The sequence below is a fragment of the Nipponia nippon genome, unplaced genomic scaffold (genome assembly GCF_047370975.1).
Source record: "Nipponia nippon isolate SJK-2023a ecotype South Korea unplaced genomic scaffold, ASM4737097v1 scaffold_1, whole genome shotgun sequence".
Taxonomy (NCBI): domain Eukaryota; kingdom Metazoa; phylum Chordata; class Aves; order Pelecaniformes; family Threskiornithidae; genus Nipponia; species Nipponia nippon.
The window spans coordinates 98,451,954-98,469,321 of NW_028262290.1; the positions used below are offsets into that span (position 1 = coordinate 98,451,954).

Here is a 17,368-nt window from a genome sequence, read left to right on the forward strand (position 1 = left end):
CCCAGGTACTTAAGCAGTCAACATCTGGCCTGTCATACACAGGGGTGAGACATACGAATAAATCGAATGATGGTAGGGATGGGTTATCAAGCAGCTGAAAGAGCATTTGCCATACACAGAACCACAGAAACAACCACACCTGTCCAGTCTGGCTTTGGAAACTCCCCTGGTCTCTCAGGGGACAAGCCCAAGCTCAAGGTCACAAAGACCTCCTCCTGAAACTCTGACTTCTGAGGAGAAGGTGGCAGGTGAGGACAAGCGAGTTTGAATCGGACATTGCTTAACACTTCTCAGCTGCTATAAATCGTACCTTCGTAATTATTAAATCGCTACTCGGACAACTTGTTTACATAGCTGTCTACCCACAAAGTTAAAGTGTTCCCAGATTCTTGTGCCTTGTTATATCTTTGCCTGTCGGATAGAAGTATCCATGTCAACAACTTCTGTTTGTTCCTTATGAGAATACTGAAAGAACATTAATCACCTGATTTCTTCCTTTTCAAACTACACAGAATGATCTCCTTGACTTGCATTATAAAGCAGGTAATCTGTCTTTTTACTATTCCTGTGCAAATCCACTCCAATGGACTATTATTGTTTTGTTTATAAGGTTCGTTATTTAAATATAAATGTGCTGCACTAAAAGTATATTCCACTCATATCAGGATTTCCAGAGGAGGGTAAAAAAAAAAAAAGCTTGCTGCCATTTTGGTTTTATTGTGGATTGATGTAGTTCTTCATAAGCAAATAACTAGTGCAGATTTGCATAGCCTGATGAAATTAGAAAAAAAATAATAGAAGCACCTGGTTGATAAGTGGGATTACATTATGCGGTAGCAGGCAACAGCTGAACACAAATACATTATATAGTGTTTCAATTAGTGAAAAGACTATTCACTAAAAAGGTCTTGGAAAAACACTTTGATATTATGAGCAGTCTCCTGCTTTCACACCTGAGTCATAATACACTGCTCTCTCCATCACCTACAGTACCGAGTAGAAAACCCTCACAAACTCACATATGTGGGAACAGGATTGACCTTGTTTTACATCTTGCATGGAAGGTGCTAAGTCTAGTGCTAAAGAGACTGTTCATTATTAACTATAAGGGGGGGGGGGGGGGGGGGGAGAGAGAAAGAAAGAAAGAAAACCCAACAAACCCGAAGCCCCCTCAAATCTTTTGACAGCTCTGCTGCAAGAAAGTCTTTTGCAGCTCAAGTTGAAAAGGATATATCACTAAAAGAAACCACCTGAATTAGCAGCTTGCCTAATACACAGAAGCTTGCCTCCCCCTGACTGGCTTTTTTTGTGCTGAGAGTGCAATACGGCTCTGCGGCCACCAGCCAAAGGAGACCAGCCTACTCGCCTCCCCCTCCTTGGCCACATACTCCCACCTTTTCATTTGACAAACCTTGACACTCATCCTGCCCCACAGGGAGCCAGTTCAGGGAGTTACATTGGCATCTAAAAATAAAAATTTAAAAAAAAGACAAACAGGAAAATGGAGCAGGCAGCAGGGAGCCAGCGGGAGGCAAGGGGCAGGAGCACATCCCATGGATTGGCCTTGCTGTAGCACACAACCACACTTCTGATTGTCACATGCGTGAGTCCATTAGCAGAAAGCTGCTGCATTAATTAAAGGCCTCAGAAGATTCCTAATAAGCAATTTCTGGCCCAATATAGCTGTGGCAGCTTAAAACACTACTGCTCCCCAGTGGGTTGTCCCCTTCTCCTGCTGCCAGCAACCTTTCCTGTAGCAGAACTGGACAAAGTGTCTTCTCCTGGGAGCTGTGCACACCCTTGGTCGGGGGGGGACGTGCATCTACTCTGCCACTCCTGCAAGTGGGGGGGGATTTCTTCAATCCTATTTTTCTTCTAAACTAAACAAACCTCTTTGTCCCCCTTAATGGAGAAAATATTCTAACATTAAATAAAAAAAAGCCCAAATTTAAAGCTTAATGACTACTAAAGTCAGTCAACCTCCTCCCACTTCTCACAGCCTTCTATTAACAGAACTTTACAATAAAAGATAAATGCATTTGTACATTCAGCAATTCCTTGTGTGCATTTCTGGGAAGGGGGCCATGTAAATGAGTAGCCACCTGATTAGTAACAGGAAGCAAGCAATAGCCTACTATCACCAAAGATTAACATACTGTCACATCAAGTCTGCTCTGCACATGTCTCTTCTTGGGTAAGGTGAGCAACTGTTGCTAGAAAACATATAGCTGTCTCTGCACACCGTTATTAATTGCCAGTGGTTGTAGTCCTAAGAGTTGCCCATAAAAATGTACAAGCATCCAGCACAGTGACTTAAACCCCTTTGGCCTGTTGCCTATTGACCTTCTCAACTGAGAATCATAGCTGGAAATTGGAGATTCATACCAAGAACATGCAGCTACACTGAAGTTACATTTCTTCTTCAGCAATTACCTTTTTAACGGATTTTTAAAATGCACTGTCTTTACTCAGTGAAGACCATCCAACCTGATAGTTCATCACGCCTGTATACCAACGCTTTTGTTCATCTCTCCCAAAATCATTCAATAAACTAGCAACTGCTGTCACTTACAGGGCAGTTAGCAACCCATTACACAACAGACTCAGTGTAACATTCAGATGCTTAGCATTTGCCAAATGTTAGAATAACACTGTTACCTCTTTACTGGCTGAAAGTAGTATTTACTGCTCAGGATTAACCCTCTGCTTCCCCTCAGACCTGGTCACTTGTAAAAGACACAGCTCAGACCAAAGCAAGTATTGTCCATTCTTTGAATGGAAACTCAAACAAATCTAAGTATTTTGAAGTTCTGAGCTTGCCACTGCCAATCCTCCTTAAACCCCATTTATTCTGTAAGTAGGGTTTACAATTTTTGGACTGATCTGGAGACTTTGTGCAGGCAAAGCTGTACATGTACTACTTTTCCTCCTTACCACCACCAAGCAATCACAGCTGAAACCTGCAGCATAACAAAATGGCAGGTTGCACACTTTTAATACTGTTCCATGGTTTCTGTTGCCATCTAAAAACATACACTTCAAAAGAAATGGAGCTGGGACTTTCCCCATTGACTGCAAACCTGGTTGTGGAGGAAGCTTCCTCCAGTCCCCAGGGAGCAAAGGTGTTAATTACTGACAAAGTACCTACACAAAGCCTAGTTGGAGCCATTTGAAGCCTAAAGGCACTGGGCCACAGCATGCAAGAGCCTAGTCCATCAAACAAAGTATCTAAGCGAGTTTCTGAACAAAATCTGCAGCATTGTATTAAATCAGCATACTTTCACCAGAACCCCATCTCTTTCCTCCCATCATGATGCTCTCTTTGTGGCATGTGTGGCTCTTCAATCAAGTTACGTTACTAGGAAAGGGGTTGAAACTGAAAAAAAAAAAAAAAAAAAAAAAAAGGAGAGATGTGATAAACCTGAAGCAGTGCTTGGTTGGGGGTTGTACTGTTGTGTTACGCAGCTTGGCATGTATGTGTGAAATAAGGAACACTCGGCAGTAATCCTTTCACTGGTCAACAGGCAGGTTGGTAGGGATTTACCTCCCCCACAGACACTTGTCAGCATCTACTTATCTACAACTAAGTCCTCTGACCAGTAACACGCTGGGAGCACCCACTGCCTAGTTCTGACCAAAGGCAAATCTACACCAGAGATGGCTGGCATAGCGAGACCACAAGGCAATGCTAACTGCTAGCAAATTCACCCTCCACTCAGCTTGCTACAAGAAATTGGCACTTGCTATTCATCCAGATTCTTGCACAAATTATCTCTGAAACTGGAAGAGTTTGGATCAACTATAAATGCAAATTAAACACACACATGCTGCACACATGCATGAATCTCTCTCCCTATTCCATTTATATAACGTGACCTGCTCTAGCAGGGAGGAAAATGCTGCCTGATCAGTCCACTGAACTGACCGACATGAAGGCCAGAAGATTGCCAGACACAACGGCTGGGAAGAGGAGGGAAGAAGAAACTGAGAAGAGAGAGTTTGCCTCCACAGTACCAGCCTGCCATTACACTGAAGAACTGCGAGGTCAAACCAGAGCCTTAAACTGCTAAACAAACTGGAGCCCCTTACAACATCCTCCTTTATTTACTATGCTTACTTGCTTAGCACTCTTTTTGTTTCCATCACTGGTGTGAAATACAGGCGATCTATTCCTCTAGAAGATGACAGGTTCAAGTTTCCAAAAGAAACATTCCCATTATACACCAAACAAACCCCGACAAGCCATAAAAAAATAAATAGCCACTCACATATATGCACAGTTCAAACACCACAGCAAACCTGGTACTCATAACTCACTGTATTACATAGAGCAAGTTCCAAAGACTTACGATTCACTAAGTGCACCAATCCCTAAAATCCTTTCACTGCATATACCACCAGCTGTATATCACAGTATTTCAAGAAGACAAATACTAGTTTTGGGGAGGAGAAAAAAAATGCATGAAGTACATGCTAAAGCTACAGTGTTTAAATGTGTATTTTAGTCCAAGAGTGCCATTAGTTGTACACACAGCTGAACAGACAATTGAAAAGCTTGATTTTGAGGAAGCCTGGGGGAAAACAAAAAAACTCAAAGGAAAGAAGAGGAAGACATCAAAACACTCAACATGCTGCAATACAGCTTAAGAGAAGGAGCCCAGAAGAGGTCTGTCTGCAAAGAGGAAGCTGGGGGAGGAAAAAAGTAGATAAAAGTCTGTTGGGTGTAAATGGAAACAAAACAGGAACGTTCTCCTTCACAGCAACTGCAGCAACAAACGTAATATTACGTCAACAGTTTACGATGCATGAAGAACTGAAATTATGCCTTGTCTTCCACAAAATCCAGAAAGATATTTTTCATCTTAGCTTCTGTTTTGGGGTTTTGTTTTGTTTTGTTTTTAACCTGAAAAGTACCAAAGACACTGAGTTCCCTCTTATTACACCTGAACCACCCAGCTGCTTCTCAGGTGTCTGAATTCTCACAGCCAAAAACTAGCAAATACTCCTCCAAAAAAATTTCGCCCACAATATTCAAATGCAGTTTCTTGGGACGGTGATACAGCACTCCCACTCGTTTCTGAAGCTGAACTGTGCAGGGCACCAGAAGTAGGGACAGCGTAAGGGACAAGCCCTCCTGCCCCTTGCCAGCCCCAAGAGAGGAAGGGGATGCCCACTCGGATTGCACTGCCGGCTGCTCCTGCAGCCATGCTGTGAACGAGATATAAGAACTCATGCAGGTTAAAAATAAAGAACCCTGGCAGAAAGTCTCAATCCGTCTTCCTCTTGCTATTATTTTTAAACCTAACCAGCTCCATGAACCTACTCATGGTGTGACCCTGCAAGCAGTTGTGTCAGCATGGCTGAGGAACGAGGGGACAAAGCAAGTACAGAGGGCAGCAAAAATTCCTTAAGATAAGATGCAAGCAACAGCGGCAATGCCATGAAATGATGACCATTGTCTCCCAGGATCACACCTACAGTGAACGTCACCTAAATTTTTAAGCAGAAATAATTGTCAAGCCTCTGTTATATCTCATAAAGCCAAAAATAAACACACAAATATTTTTCCCCTGACCAGCAGTAGGATGCAATAAGCCTTACAAAATTTCTACCAGTATAGAAGATAACACAGATTTTATTCTGATACACGAGAGGAGCTAAGTGAGCATAATAACTAGACTTTGAGTTTGTTGCTCCAGGTGATAGAAACGGTTGTGGGGACCAGGGGGTGGGGGACACAGGAACAGGAGGGTGTACAGGAAAGCACCACTCTCCTCACCCCATCGGGCTTCTCAGGGGAATCATAAGGTCACGCAGAAAACAGGAATACTTCTTTTGTTTGAAAGAGAACTTTATTTTATGGTTCATTTTGGCTTGGGACTAGGATGTGAGGAGTGTGGAGGAAAAAGGTTGAGAAAGCATTTTCCGTTTCTCTCTTTGAAATGGCATTTTTCAGACAGCCTGTTTTGGTTCTTACTTCATACAGAGGACAACTCCCAGCCTCCTGCATATTTTCTATAATAGATTGGCTTGAGTCCTACGATTTTAACCCACATTTTGCACATTCAGGATAAGAACTCATAAGAGTTCAACAAGGACCTCATAACTGACTTCCAGGAAAGAGGAGGCAGCTTGCTACAGCAGTATCTCAAAGTAGTCCTCTGCAACCGATACCCACCATACTGCCTTACTATACAGTTTCTCTTCTCAGAAGCACCTTTTTATTCTTTTTTTTTTTTTTAACTTCACATGGTTTCATTCACAGAAAATTAAAAATAACAACTGTAACACTAACTACTGTAGTGATGCTTTCCTTGAAATTACACACACACACACATATTGATGTGTCCCTGAGAGGTCAAAGCCAAGGGAGGAGGAGGGAGGGCAGGAGAGGAGAAAGTCTTAAGGCATGTGATTTAGCAGTCACCTACTGCAAAACAACAACTGCTTTTCCATGCTTTCCAAAACAACAAGAACCATCTATACCGGTGGATGAAGCAAAATTTACTATATCCTCACTGTTACTAGAAGGACTCCACACTGGAAAGTCTGTTTATGGTAGGGCAGTATGTGCAACCATACCCTACTGATAACATAATCACAACCTTATAGCACAAAAGGGACAAAGCAGAAAGGCTGTAATTTAAGCATCATGCACTACTGACCTTTTCCTCGAGGGCCCTTCTTCAAAATCTGAAGAACTAACATCGTTGCTCGTTGACGACACTTGCGATGCATCATCCTTCTCATTCTCCAGCTGTTCTGATCCCGGTCCTAATCCTTTAGATTGGCCATTAGTGAGAAGTCCTGCAAGTGTGACAAAGTAGTACACAATATTCAAAACCTGCATTACCAGTGCCAAATGGATTTTATAAAAATTCACGTGACACTAACAGTAGAGAGTTGACACCCAAAGCAACCATCTTGCAAAGAGATATGCTGATAACATTGATTTTGCACAGAGGTATCCAATAAGAACCTGCCTGATTGTGTGTTTCCACTTTGGTTAACTGTAAGCCCCCAATCCCAAATAACTACACTCTGGGTGTTTGCAATCATATTTATAATCTTGTCACATCCCTTACTCAAAAAAAGGGACACAGCTTAGAGTCATAAACTCATCCCTGTTTTACAGAACTCCTGTTGACTAGCATAAATGAGAGCCTTTTGTATCTCTCTGTAGATCAATATAAAATTAAGCTGCCGTTTGGTCCATTTGTTGTCATCTTGCTCTTCATTCTGCTGCTTCCAACTACTGCAATTTATGATCCTTTTAAAAAAAAAAATCCTAAAACCCAAAGGGGTGAACATCAAACATCTGTTTCTCAACTCTGATTCTTCTAGCCAAATGTCACCCAACTACAGAAACTCCAGACTGCCAGCAAAGGTACACAAGGCAGGGGAAATGTCTGCCACAGCTGCCTTCCCTTTTGTGCCTTTTCTCTCCTGGAGGAATACTACAGCAAGCAGAGTCACATAGATAGAAGAAAGCATTGGGCCTTATACAAGCATAATGTTTAACAAAGATTGCATATTCTACTCAAACAAGTAATATAATTCGACTCTTACAAACAACAGCAGACAGACAGTGAAGCCGCTCAGACTTAAGGAAGAATTAAAATAGTAGCATATTCTTCAGTAGGCTTTGGGATGAGAGGGAGGAAAATTACTAAGAATTTTATCAGCTCAGTATTTATGTGGTGTTTTAAGAGCTTATTACCAGAGGAGCTGCAATTTTATCCAGGAGAATGCTTTCCCATCACTCCACCAAAATACTTTTGCAAACAGCATAACAAAGCTTTGTTTCACAGCTTTATTTCCTAAGAGAAACAATGGTAGGACTCCCCTTCCTTGGTCATTTCAGTCCCCCTTTCTATAATTGCACCTTAGAAAGAAAACAGAGAGGGGGCCACCCTCTTCCAAGATGAGCCAGGCAGCAAGGCCCGGAGTACAAAACCAAAAATGCTTACTAATAACAGCAGTTCAAAATTTTCCAGTAGTGCTGCATCAGTGCTACACCATTTCAGACCTCTGTTTTCAGGAAAATCACCATTCAGCACCATCAATGCACTTACTCATCGCATAACCAAGCATTCAACCAAGCTCAGCTTCAACGAGACACCCAAGCATAACCAGAGCAAGAGCAAGGCACCTCCTCCAGCAAGCCATCTGCTCTACGTACTGGTGCCTGGGCCACAGCCACAGCCAAACGCTCCCTCTCCGCAAGGCCATTGATTCACTGCTCGCTTGGGCACTGTGACTCAGTACAATACTGCTAGCGGGCTCTCGAACCTTTCAGCGCTTTATGATTCCAATCTAATCACTCTGCCCATTTTTAAACAGCTTAATCCAAAGCCTGCATCATATCACTACATCATATCGCTCTCTTCTGTTTCCAGTCGAAGTTTCCTCTTACTCATTCTGAACTACACCAAATTTCTCTTGACTTGGAGTCAGAAGTGGCTACATGGTGGCCACATGCCACAGTTTTTGTATGCTCTTTTTAAAATACTACCTACGAAGCAGAAGCTTGGATTTTTTTTTTTTTTTTGTGGGGAAGATGCAGTGAACTGGTAGCTCAATTTTTTTCTTTCTAATATGGAGCCCACAAAGCAAAAGTTGAAACTAAGTACCAACTCTTGCATTAAAAATGTCTCTTCTAGCCAGCCTGAGACTGGCAGGGAGAAGTTAAATGACCCAATTTACATTTTCACTCCCCTTTGGTTAAATTCCTTTTGATACTTCCTTTCCATTTAAAGAGATCTCAAACTGTGACCCAACAAATAATACAAATTTCAGTATCAGCGCATGATACTACTACAAGGTTTGTAATGTAACACAATGATACAAGGCTGGGTGACAGCATCCCTTCAAAGCATTCCCGAGGAAATGAAGGCAACCTCTTAAAAAACATTAAATAGATTCTATTTCTATGCTAAATTCACCCTTACTAGAAGCCCTAGTGCCCAAGTTTATTCTTCAAGAAGTTTCAACTTTTGCTTTGCATTTTTCCAGGAAACCACTGCTGATAAAATTTACCATTTTTAAACTCCAGAGAAGTCTAAATCAAGCATATCATTTGAGGCCTGATACTCAGTAACTTAACTCTTATGGCAGAATTTGATTAGGTTTTCCAAAAGCAATATTTGTTCTGGAGACTTGCCATATGTAAAACCCAGAAACCTGAAGTATATGAGTCAAGAAAATCACCTTTTGGGCTGTCAACTTGCACGCACTTGGAAGGCAATTTTTATTCATCCTTTCACCCTGCCAAACCATCAGTGCTCTTGGAAGACAAGCACGATTTGTGTCCCTTAAGGAAAAATATAGGTTCGTCTACTATTATTCATCATAACCAGCACCATCCCAAAACGCAATAATATTGCGGATAACTGAAGTTAGCTATCGTCAGCTGAAACCAATTAAAACAAGTGCCCTAAAACGGAGTCATAAAACTACAAATGAGAGATACTGATAAATAATGGGAATGGGTGTCATGTTCTACAGGTTTTCAGGGCCAGCATAATTGAAAAAACCACTCCGAAGTGATGAAAGGCACAGACAGCCACAGTCCACAGCCTCCTTCCAAGCACTGGAGAGAACATGCTGAAGTAGGCTGTTATAAAGTTTATTGCCACTCAATCATTTTTATATCAAATGCATTCAGTTTGCCCCCAGATATCTTTTCCTTCAAACACCATTCCTGCTATCTCTAACTGCGATAAACCACATTCTGTTCTGCTGTGCATCAGTCAGGAGCTATAAAGGGCCTGGAGGCCCCAGGATGGGGTGGGGACCCCACAGTTGTGCCAAGTGACCCTTGGGCACCCCCATCACCATTAATGAGTTGGCACCAGCGCACCTGATGGGACGTACAGGTCTGCTGGTGCACTGCAGGAACAGAGTCCGGCGCACATCCATTCACGTGGGTTGACTCTCCAAAGTTAACCAAGTTACAGGAAGCAGCAAGCATTCATGTTTCTTAAAAGCAAAGTACTGCAATTGTGTAGGTATGTAAAGAGGGAAGAGCAACCGAGCAAGAAAATGGTCTTTTGCATGGTCTGCAGAGCTGAACCACTCTTCGGTCCTGGCTACTTCAGGGCACCCAGCAACAGTCAAGGAACCAGCAAGCCATCAAGAAGCAAATAAAATCAAAGGGACAAATAGTTCCTCTACTGCTTTTCCATGGCTGTGCCCTTCAACCTCTAAATCACGATGCCAGCGAGCACTGGCTCATGGCAAAACCTGTGACCGGTTATGTTCTCCGCTGCCGGAGAGCTGGCAGCAGCTGCCTGCCTCTTCCCCACTGGGCTCATCTCAGCCCCAGCTCTCACTGCCTCCTCCCCTGGCAGCTGGACTCATGACCAACAACAAGGCAGAATAAATCAGGGTTGATAAAAACAGACTTTATTCCTGTAATATAAAGTGTTTGTTTTAAAAGTCAAATTAGATTTTTTTAATATTTTAAACTAAACCTCAGCAAAATTAAATTTGAAAGTATAGCAACTTGGATTGTAAGTCAGTGTAGGATTTCATATATTAAAATGACTTATGTGAAATAATAATTTATATATAGAATGAAGCAGTGCATATTTGCTGCCAAAGTTTAAAAGGAACTGAAACACTGAACGGCTCAAAGTCACTGAATAAACACTGCTTTAACTAAGTCACTAATAACGAATTATTTAATTAAGTCAGAAATACAGGAACTCACATATCAAATGACATCTATGCTCCCTTAAATACACTGTCCTGGCTCTAACTGATCAAGACTAGATACTTTAAGAGAAAAGCCAATTACTAATTCCTAGTAATTAAAAAGGGTAGCTTAAAACTGAAACACAGAGATCTTAATATCCTTTCTAAAATGTATCTTAGCCACATAAATGTCAGCTTCACAGTTTTGCTGAATTCTTTTTTAAACTTCCACATAAGCTGTGATAGCAAAGTGCAATTTTAGTTACATGCTGCTTAAAAAGACAAAAAAAAATCCACTTATCAGCTTCTAACTGCATTGAGAAAAAGCAGCAAATGTGAATATTACGTTCACTCTGTTACAAGCTGGGGAAAGCAGAACAGCGCTTTCTGCCCTCTGCACCCCAGTCATTATTAAAGAGACTTCTATCATCTCCTTTTTATTTGCCTTCCACACTCTGAATGTTTTCAAATCTGTCTGTGGCTACAAGTTTGTTTGGTTTTTCACATGCAGGAAGGGCTCTGCAATGAGCTGAACCATACCATGTAGGGTGACCCAGACAGAATCCGGATACCATGGCTTTACAACCTTTGCAGAGCGTGCTCTCTCTTGTTCCCACTGCATGTCACTATCCCCTTTGCTTCTTGACTGTAGTTGTTAACTGAGCGGAGGTCTTGCTGAGCCTTCTCCAGCAATGGCCATGTCCCTTGCACCAAAACCAGTGTATGTAAAGAACAGTTAAATCTGCTTAAATGAGCTTACTTCAGGAGGCTTGCACTGACTCAAGCAGATTGCCTTTCATAATAGTTTAGCAAGTAAGACTTACTGTCCCAGTGCAGGCAGGGCTTAATTTATATTGGTACAGATTCGCTAACCTTACCATTTTTGGTGATATACACACTTCTAGCAGCGATCTACAACTCTATTCTCAAGCCATGATCTAACCCATCTCTGGTGATCTGGAGAGATGGCTGACAGGCGTGTGCAGGGCAGGTCTCGGGAGCACCTGAACACGTGATGCAAAATCACAGTACCTGGGAATGCACCATACAATAAAACACCGTATAAGTATAAATACATGGGATGAAAACAGAGGAAGAAAAGAGAAGCGGAAAGCAATAACATAAGGGAAGATGGAAAAAATGCAAGGGAGGGTTTGGGGTTAGTTGGTTGGTTTTAAGAATAAATGAGATTACAATTACTGGTATGTTCTTCATTATTAAAGTTACTGAATAATCAGGAAACCAAAGGGGAGCATCTGAAAAAAACTCAGTATCCTATGGTTAGTTGAACACAGTGGTTGGGTGAAGGGACTTTCACAATGTTTCCAAAACACTATTTCTACATCACTTACTCTAATGCCAACAAGGCATCTAAGTATGAACATTTCTATATTCTTACAACAAGACAGTAAGACCTATTTTAGTTCACCGTTTCCTAGTCCTAAGGCAGCTTAGGAAAAGAAATACATTCAATTGTATTTCCAGTCAGTTCTCACAGTCGGAGGCAACCCACAAAGTCATCACATTAGAAAAATCAGCAGTCAACACCACACAAACACAAGCCAGAGATATCAAAAGCATTAACTGACCTAAATAAGGGGGATTTCAACATGACCATATTAACAGCTTTCTAGATGGGACGAACACCTAACGTCAGCCGGTCCACGCAGTTCAGTGCAGAGGAGCCATACTGCAGGTCTCAGCTATATGTGAAATACGTAACTCTGCTCCCGGGTGCTTCTTGACCAGAGAGGGATACTCACTTCCCACTGCCAAGAGATACTGGGTTTGCCTCCCTGCCGGCACTTGCATTCCTCCCTGATCCCTGCAAGCTGACCGGCTCTGGGCTGGTACAAAGGCCCAGTTTCCAGAGCAATTGGCAAAACAAACAAACACAAGTTACAAGAAGTTAAAAAAGTGGATTTACTCGAAGCAGCATTCTCACCACACTGGGATGGCAGCATTATTTACGAGAGCATGCAATAGCACGGACTGTAGTTATGTAGGCACAGAGCTAAAGTTTTGTTCACTTATGGAGTAACATATCCATCTGAACTTCAGCTGTGCAGTCCTCGGAGTTGCACAGGAAAGCTTTGTTTAAATAAAAAATTAGTTATTTTCTTCTTTTTGCACTGTCCCTTTTAGGAAAGCTGCCACAAGTGTAACTGCAATGTGAGAAAGCAAGGGGGTGAACCATCCCACACCATGGTCTGAGAAGTCTGTGCCACCTGAACATGGACAAACTTGGGTATAACTGCACCATGGAAGACCACCAACACGAGTTCTATGCCTAAAATATAGAGGGGAAAAAGCTACTACCTTCGGCTCTTTAAATATTTACTCTGGCCTTTAGTTTCAAACAGGTAATATTCTGTATGAAAATCTACTTAAAATAAACTGATGGCTCACCTATACCTCGTGTTCTCCTTCAGCCTAAGAACTACAGGACTAACTGTATTATGAGCTATAACTTTATACACAAATTTGCTTGCAAAGTATTGTTAATGAATAGGCCTCATCAATTTTCCAGAAGTAATAGACAAACAGCTGCAATTCAACACAAATTCACCTCCCGTTGTTTGTAACCCTAAATTTATGTTCTACCATAAATGCCCTTACTTGCCAGAGTACACGCAGAAACATTACCAAAATCTTGGTAGGCACGTTAAATAAAACCATTCATCATCTGATGCCAAGTTAAAACATACTGGTATCTCCAAAACATCTGCAACAGTCTGCATTAATCAGCATAGTGTACAGAGTTACTGTATTTAGCAGTGGTACAGCTATGCACAAAAGATAATTTAGTTTTATAGTGCAAATGTCATCTGTCACATTGTCACAGCATGACAAGGTATCACATTACATATTAAACAGACAACACACCTTGAAAATAAGGCCTATTTTCATGCCATGGTTGTCTTAGAGACTAAAGAACCGGGTTTTCATGGTAGTAACATAATTTAAAAACAAAACAAGCCAAAACACTTTTCTCTGGGATAAGAGATACCTATTCCCTGTCCATTTTTTTAAGGATAGCTGTCAAAGGAAATGCTATTTTGATCTCATTTGGTAATGCAAAACTACAACAGCTTTCTGTCTCTAAATAAAAAACCCACAGCATGAAACAGTCGTTGTTTATACCACATGATGCTCTGTGTTGCCACCATGATGGTAATTAACGGTACGTGGGCTTTTCAGATGACAAGCCACTGGACATTAGGTTGATTGTGCTACATAACAGAGCATATGCATAAAGCAGAACTGTTATGCCAAAAACTGTTAGCAAATAGCTTGTACGGTCTTCATAAATGACTAGAAGAGTGCTTTTATATGTAGATATACATCATTACTATGGAAGCCAAGCATGAATGACATTACAGCACAAGATGTGTTTGTCAGCCTGTCAAAAGACAAGATCACCAAAGAGAACTGATTAAATAATACAGGTTGAAAGAAGCTCCTTACTCCTATTACATCTCCATCCAAAACTGCTATTAGGCAACCAAAGACATTTATGTGACTTTGTTTCCTGCATATGAGCCCATTATCAAGTACCTGTTAGCAGCATTAATTGAAATTATATTGTTCTGGTGTTTCAACGCAACGCTTTTGAGGGCGTTTTGTTTTCGTTTGGAGGGGGTTGGTTGGTGAGAATGGTGGTATTCAACTGGTAGATACAAGAATATAACAGTAAAAAATGAACCTAATTTAATTCCGCCAGGAAACTACCCCAGGCCATAGTTTTATTTATGAAATATGCATCTGGAAGATATTTAAAAAAAAAAAAAAAAATCTACCAACGTCTGCAACATATCATATACTGAGAAAAACCTCACCTGAAGTCTATACTTCTGTTATTTTAGGTTTATACAAAGAAGAAAAAATATTCAAAGGGACACACCTCTCTGATTAAAAGACATTTCTCCACTTTTAAGGATACAATGAAAACTACGACCCCCTGTTTCCCCCAGGCAAGACACACGACCCCTTCTGGCACCTTCATAAGGCAGAAGGGAGATCACCAGCCTGGGCTCCAGGGTGGCGTGTCCTGGACGAGGGAGGGAACAGGAGTACCGGACAGGCTGAGCAGCAGGGTAGGTGTTCATACAAAGGTGAAGGAGAGGGCAGGAGTAATGCTGACTCCAAAGAAGCTGGGGGAACAAATAAATCTCTCCTAAATCCCCTTCATACAAATGCAGAGAGCTGACTAACTCAGAGCTTAAAACCACAAATAGCTACCTTGAATTCTCCCAAAATTTTTTAAATTTTTAAGAGAGGGAAAAAAAGGAAACCCAAGGAACGGTTGCCCCAAGACCCAAAAGCTAGGGCTGTCCTGAATGAAGCAGAACAGAGAGGAGGAAAGAGAGCTGATGGCCACCACCCTACCAGCTGCTCCCTATCCGTTATATCAGCACCATTGTGCTATCGAGTCCTACCAATTGCCCCTGGAGCTGTATGATAAGGGGAGAGCAGCAGCTTTTCTAATAAGTAGGTACCAGGCTGTGTAAAGGTCATTAAGTTTTGACAAACAGAAACACAGTTAATTTTACAGTACCGTAAGCACTCCCTGTTAGCACTGGGGAAACGAGGACCACATACTCTTCCCATGTGTTGCCAAAGAATCACAGTATTTGAAGTTCGCAGCTTGCATCCACCTCTGTCCCCAAACCCCCTTGACTGCAGTCAGAAAGCTTCAGAGGAACAAGAGGACTCCAAATGCAAGATCCGAGCTATGGACCTTTGCTGTTCAGAGAGACGTGGGTAGAGAAGGCATAAAACCCTTTGCAGAAGCAAGGAAACACCACCACCAGGAAGAGAGCTCAGTTAGGATGCGGGGACCTGGAATCTGTCCAGATGCAGCCACTGCTCAAGCAGGTGCCCCTGGAGAGCTCACCTCTCCTCCCCGAGCTCGCCCAGCTGTAAAATAAGGTAGTGAGGTCAACCACTACAGCGAAGTGCAAGGGAGGGGTACAGACAGTAACCACGATGTGAGATGTGGGGTTATTATTAAAATCCCTCCGTGGTGTGTGCCTTGTGTTGATTTTGGCGCTGGACAGAGTGGCTTTATTTCTCCCCGAGGAGAACAAGTGCCCTTTGATTTGCAGCTACGCCAGGGACATCCGTCCTACAGGACATCTTTTTTCTCATTTGATAATAACATACGCAATCCAGAAACAGAGTTAAATGTGCATTTTAGTTGAAATTACAGGCTCAACTATGTCCACAAGTGTAATTTATCTCTAGTTCAAGGGTATCAGTGATAGAACAATGGGCATAACCACTGAGAGAGAGAAAAGTCTAAGTTCTCAGGTACTAACAAAATTACCAGTGACATATGAATAAATTATTCTTTGGTTTTTACACCAAAACTATCATGTCTTGTTTATTCTGCCTTTTCTGGAGAATTTTATGGCTGAATGGAGAACCAGTAGGGTAACATCCCACAAGAGGAGAGTGTCAAGGAAGTACTCAACATGCCTGTGAAAGAAAGCATTTCATTTTAAAATGTTTTGCTTCTTCCATTTTTATTTGGTTTAAATCTATTTGACAGTTATTTGGAGAAAAGTTACTGACTCAGCTTCCAAAGTACTTCTGCCTGTTCTTCACCAATATCCCCTCGCATGAGGGAGAGAGCATGGATTATTCTAGTAAATAAGAATTAAGTAAAGCAAGCTAGTCAGCATTTTAGGTCTTTGTCACCTATATGTGAGCACCAAGTGAGGGCAATTCCTCCCCCTTCTGAATCACTTTTACAGATCCATCTTAGCCGTAATACACCACTATAGCCGTCACGTTTTTTAGTCCATTATTTCCCCCCACCTCGGCATCACTGGGATTTGCTTTTAGACTCAGTAACATACCTTACCCCATTTCAGAGTTAACCTTCCACTAGGAATGGATGGACAAAGGAACAATAAATCCACATTTCAAGAATACCCATACCTTGGCACCAAGGGACTAGACAGATTAGTATTTTAAAAAAAAAAAAAAATCTAAAAAAGACATCGTGATATTTTAAGTAACATGAGAAGGAAAGCTATGCCAAGAGCATGTCTCCAGACAACAGCTATTCTACACTAGAAGGTAAAAATTAGCAATTGTCTCTCCACAGAGTATAAACGAAGGAGGAAGAAAGAAGGTAAAGGCAAACACAGTGAAGAAAAGAAGAGCCTGCTAATTGGAAGAAAATACAACATATGAATGTGCAAATAAAACAAGGGAAATAAAAAGGCATGCAACGTCTCACTGCTAGCAAAGAATACTTGGGAGCCTGAAATGGGAGAGATGCGCAGCTAAAACCCAGAGGCTTAGCAAGGCTTGGCTATATTTGTTACGATTTCTAGGAAACCCTTACAGGCTGTATAATTCGAAAACAGCGTATCTGCATGAAACCAGATACAACAGCAAAAACAGCACCTTGACAAACATTTGCTACACGCTTTTCCTCTAACGAAGCACGGTTCCTACTGATCTGTGGTGAGGGATCACACAAACAGGGCGGACTTATGATCTCGGCAGATGAATGGCCCATTTCTGGAACCAGAGTCACAGTCAGCCAGCATCTTGGGCCTGCAAAGGCGCTCACTGGCAGGGACTGGGCCAGCCGTCTGCGGGAGCCCAGCCCTTCGGAAGAGCAAGAACAGGCAGCCTGAGTTAACGTCTTTCT

The 17,368-nt window shown here is 41.8% G+C and overlaps 1 protein-coding gene across 5 annotated transcripts in view; it reads right to left on the reverse strand.

The window, feature by feature from the left end:
• Positions 1–17,368, reverse strand: part of JARID2 (jumonji and AT-rich interaction domain containing 2) — a 228,975-nt gene that overhangs the window by 94,639 nt on the left and 116,968 nt on the right. For all 5 annotated transcript variants that reach the window (XM_087764224.1, XM_087764215.1, XM_087764233.1 and 2 more), the window contains one exon: positions 6,666–6,807. In XM_087764224.1, coding sequence (XP_087620350.1) covers positions 6,666–6,807 — 142 coding nt within the window. The remainder of the gene's footprint in view (positions 1–6,665; positions 6,808–17,368) is intronic.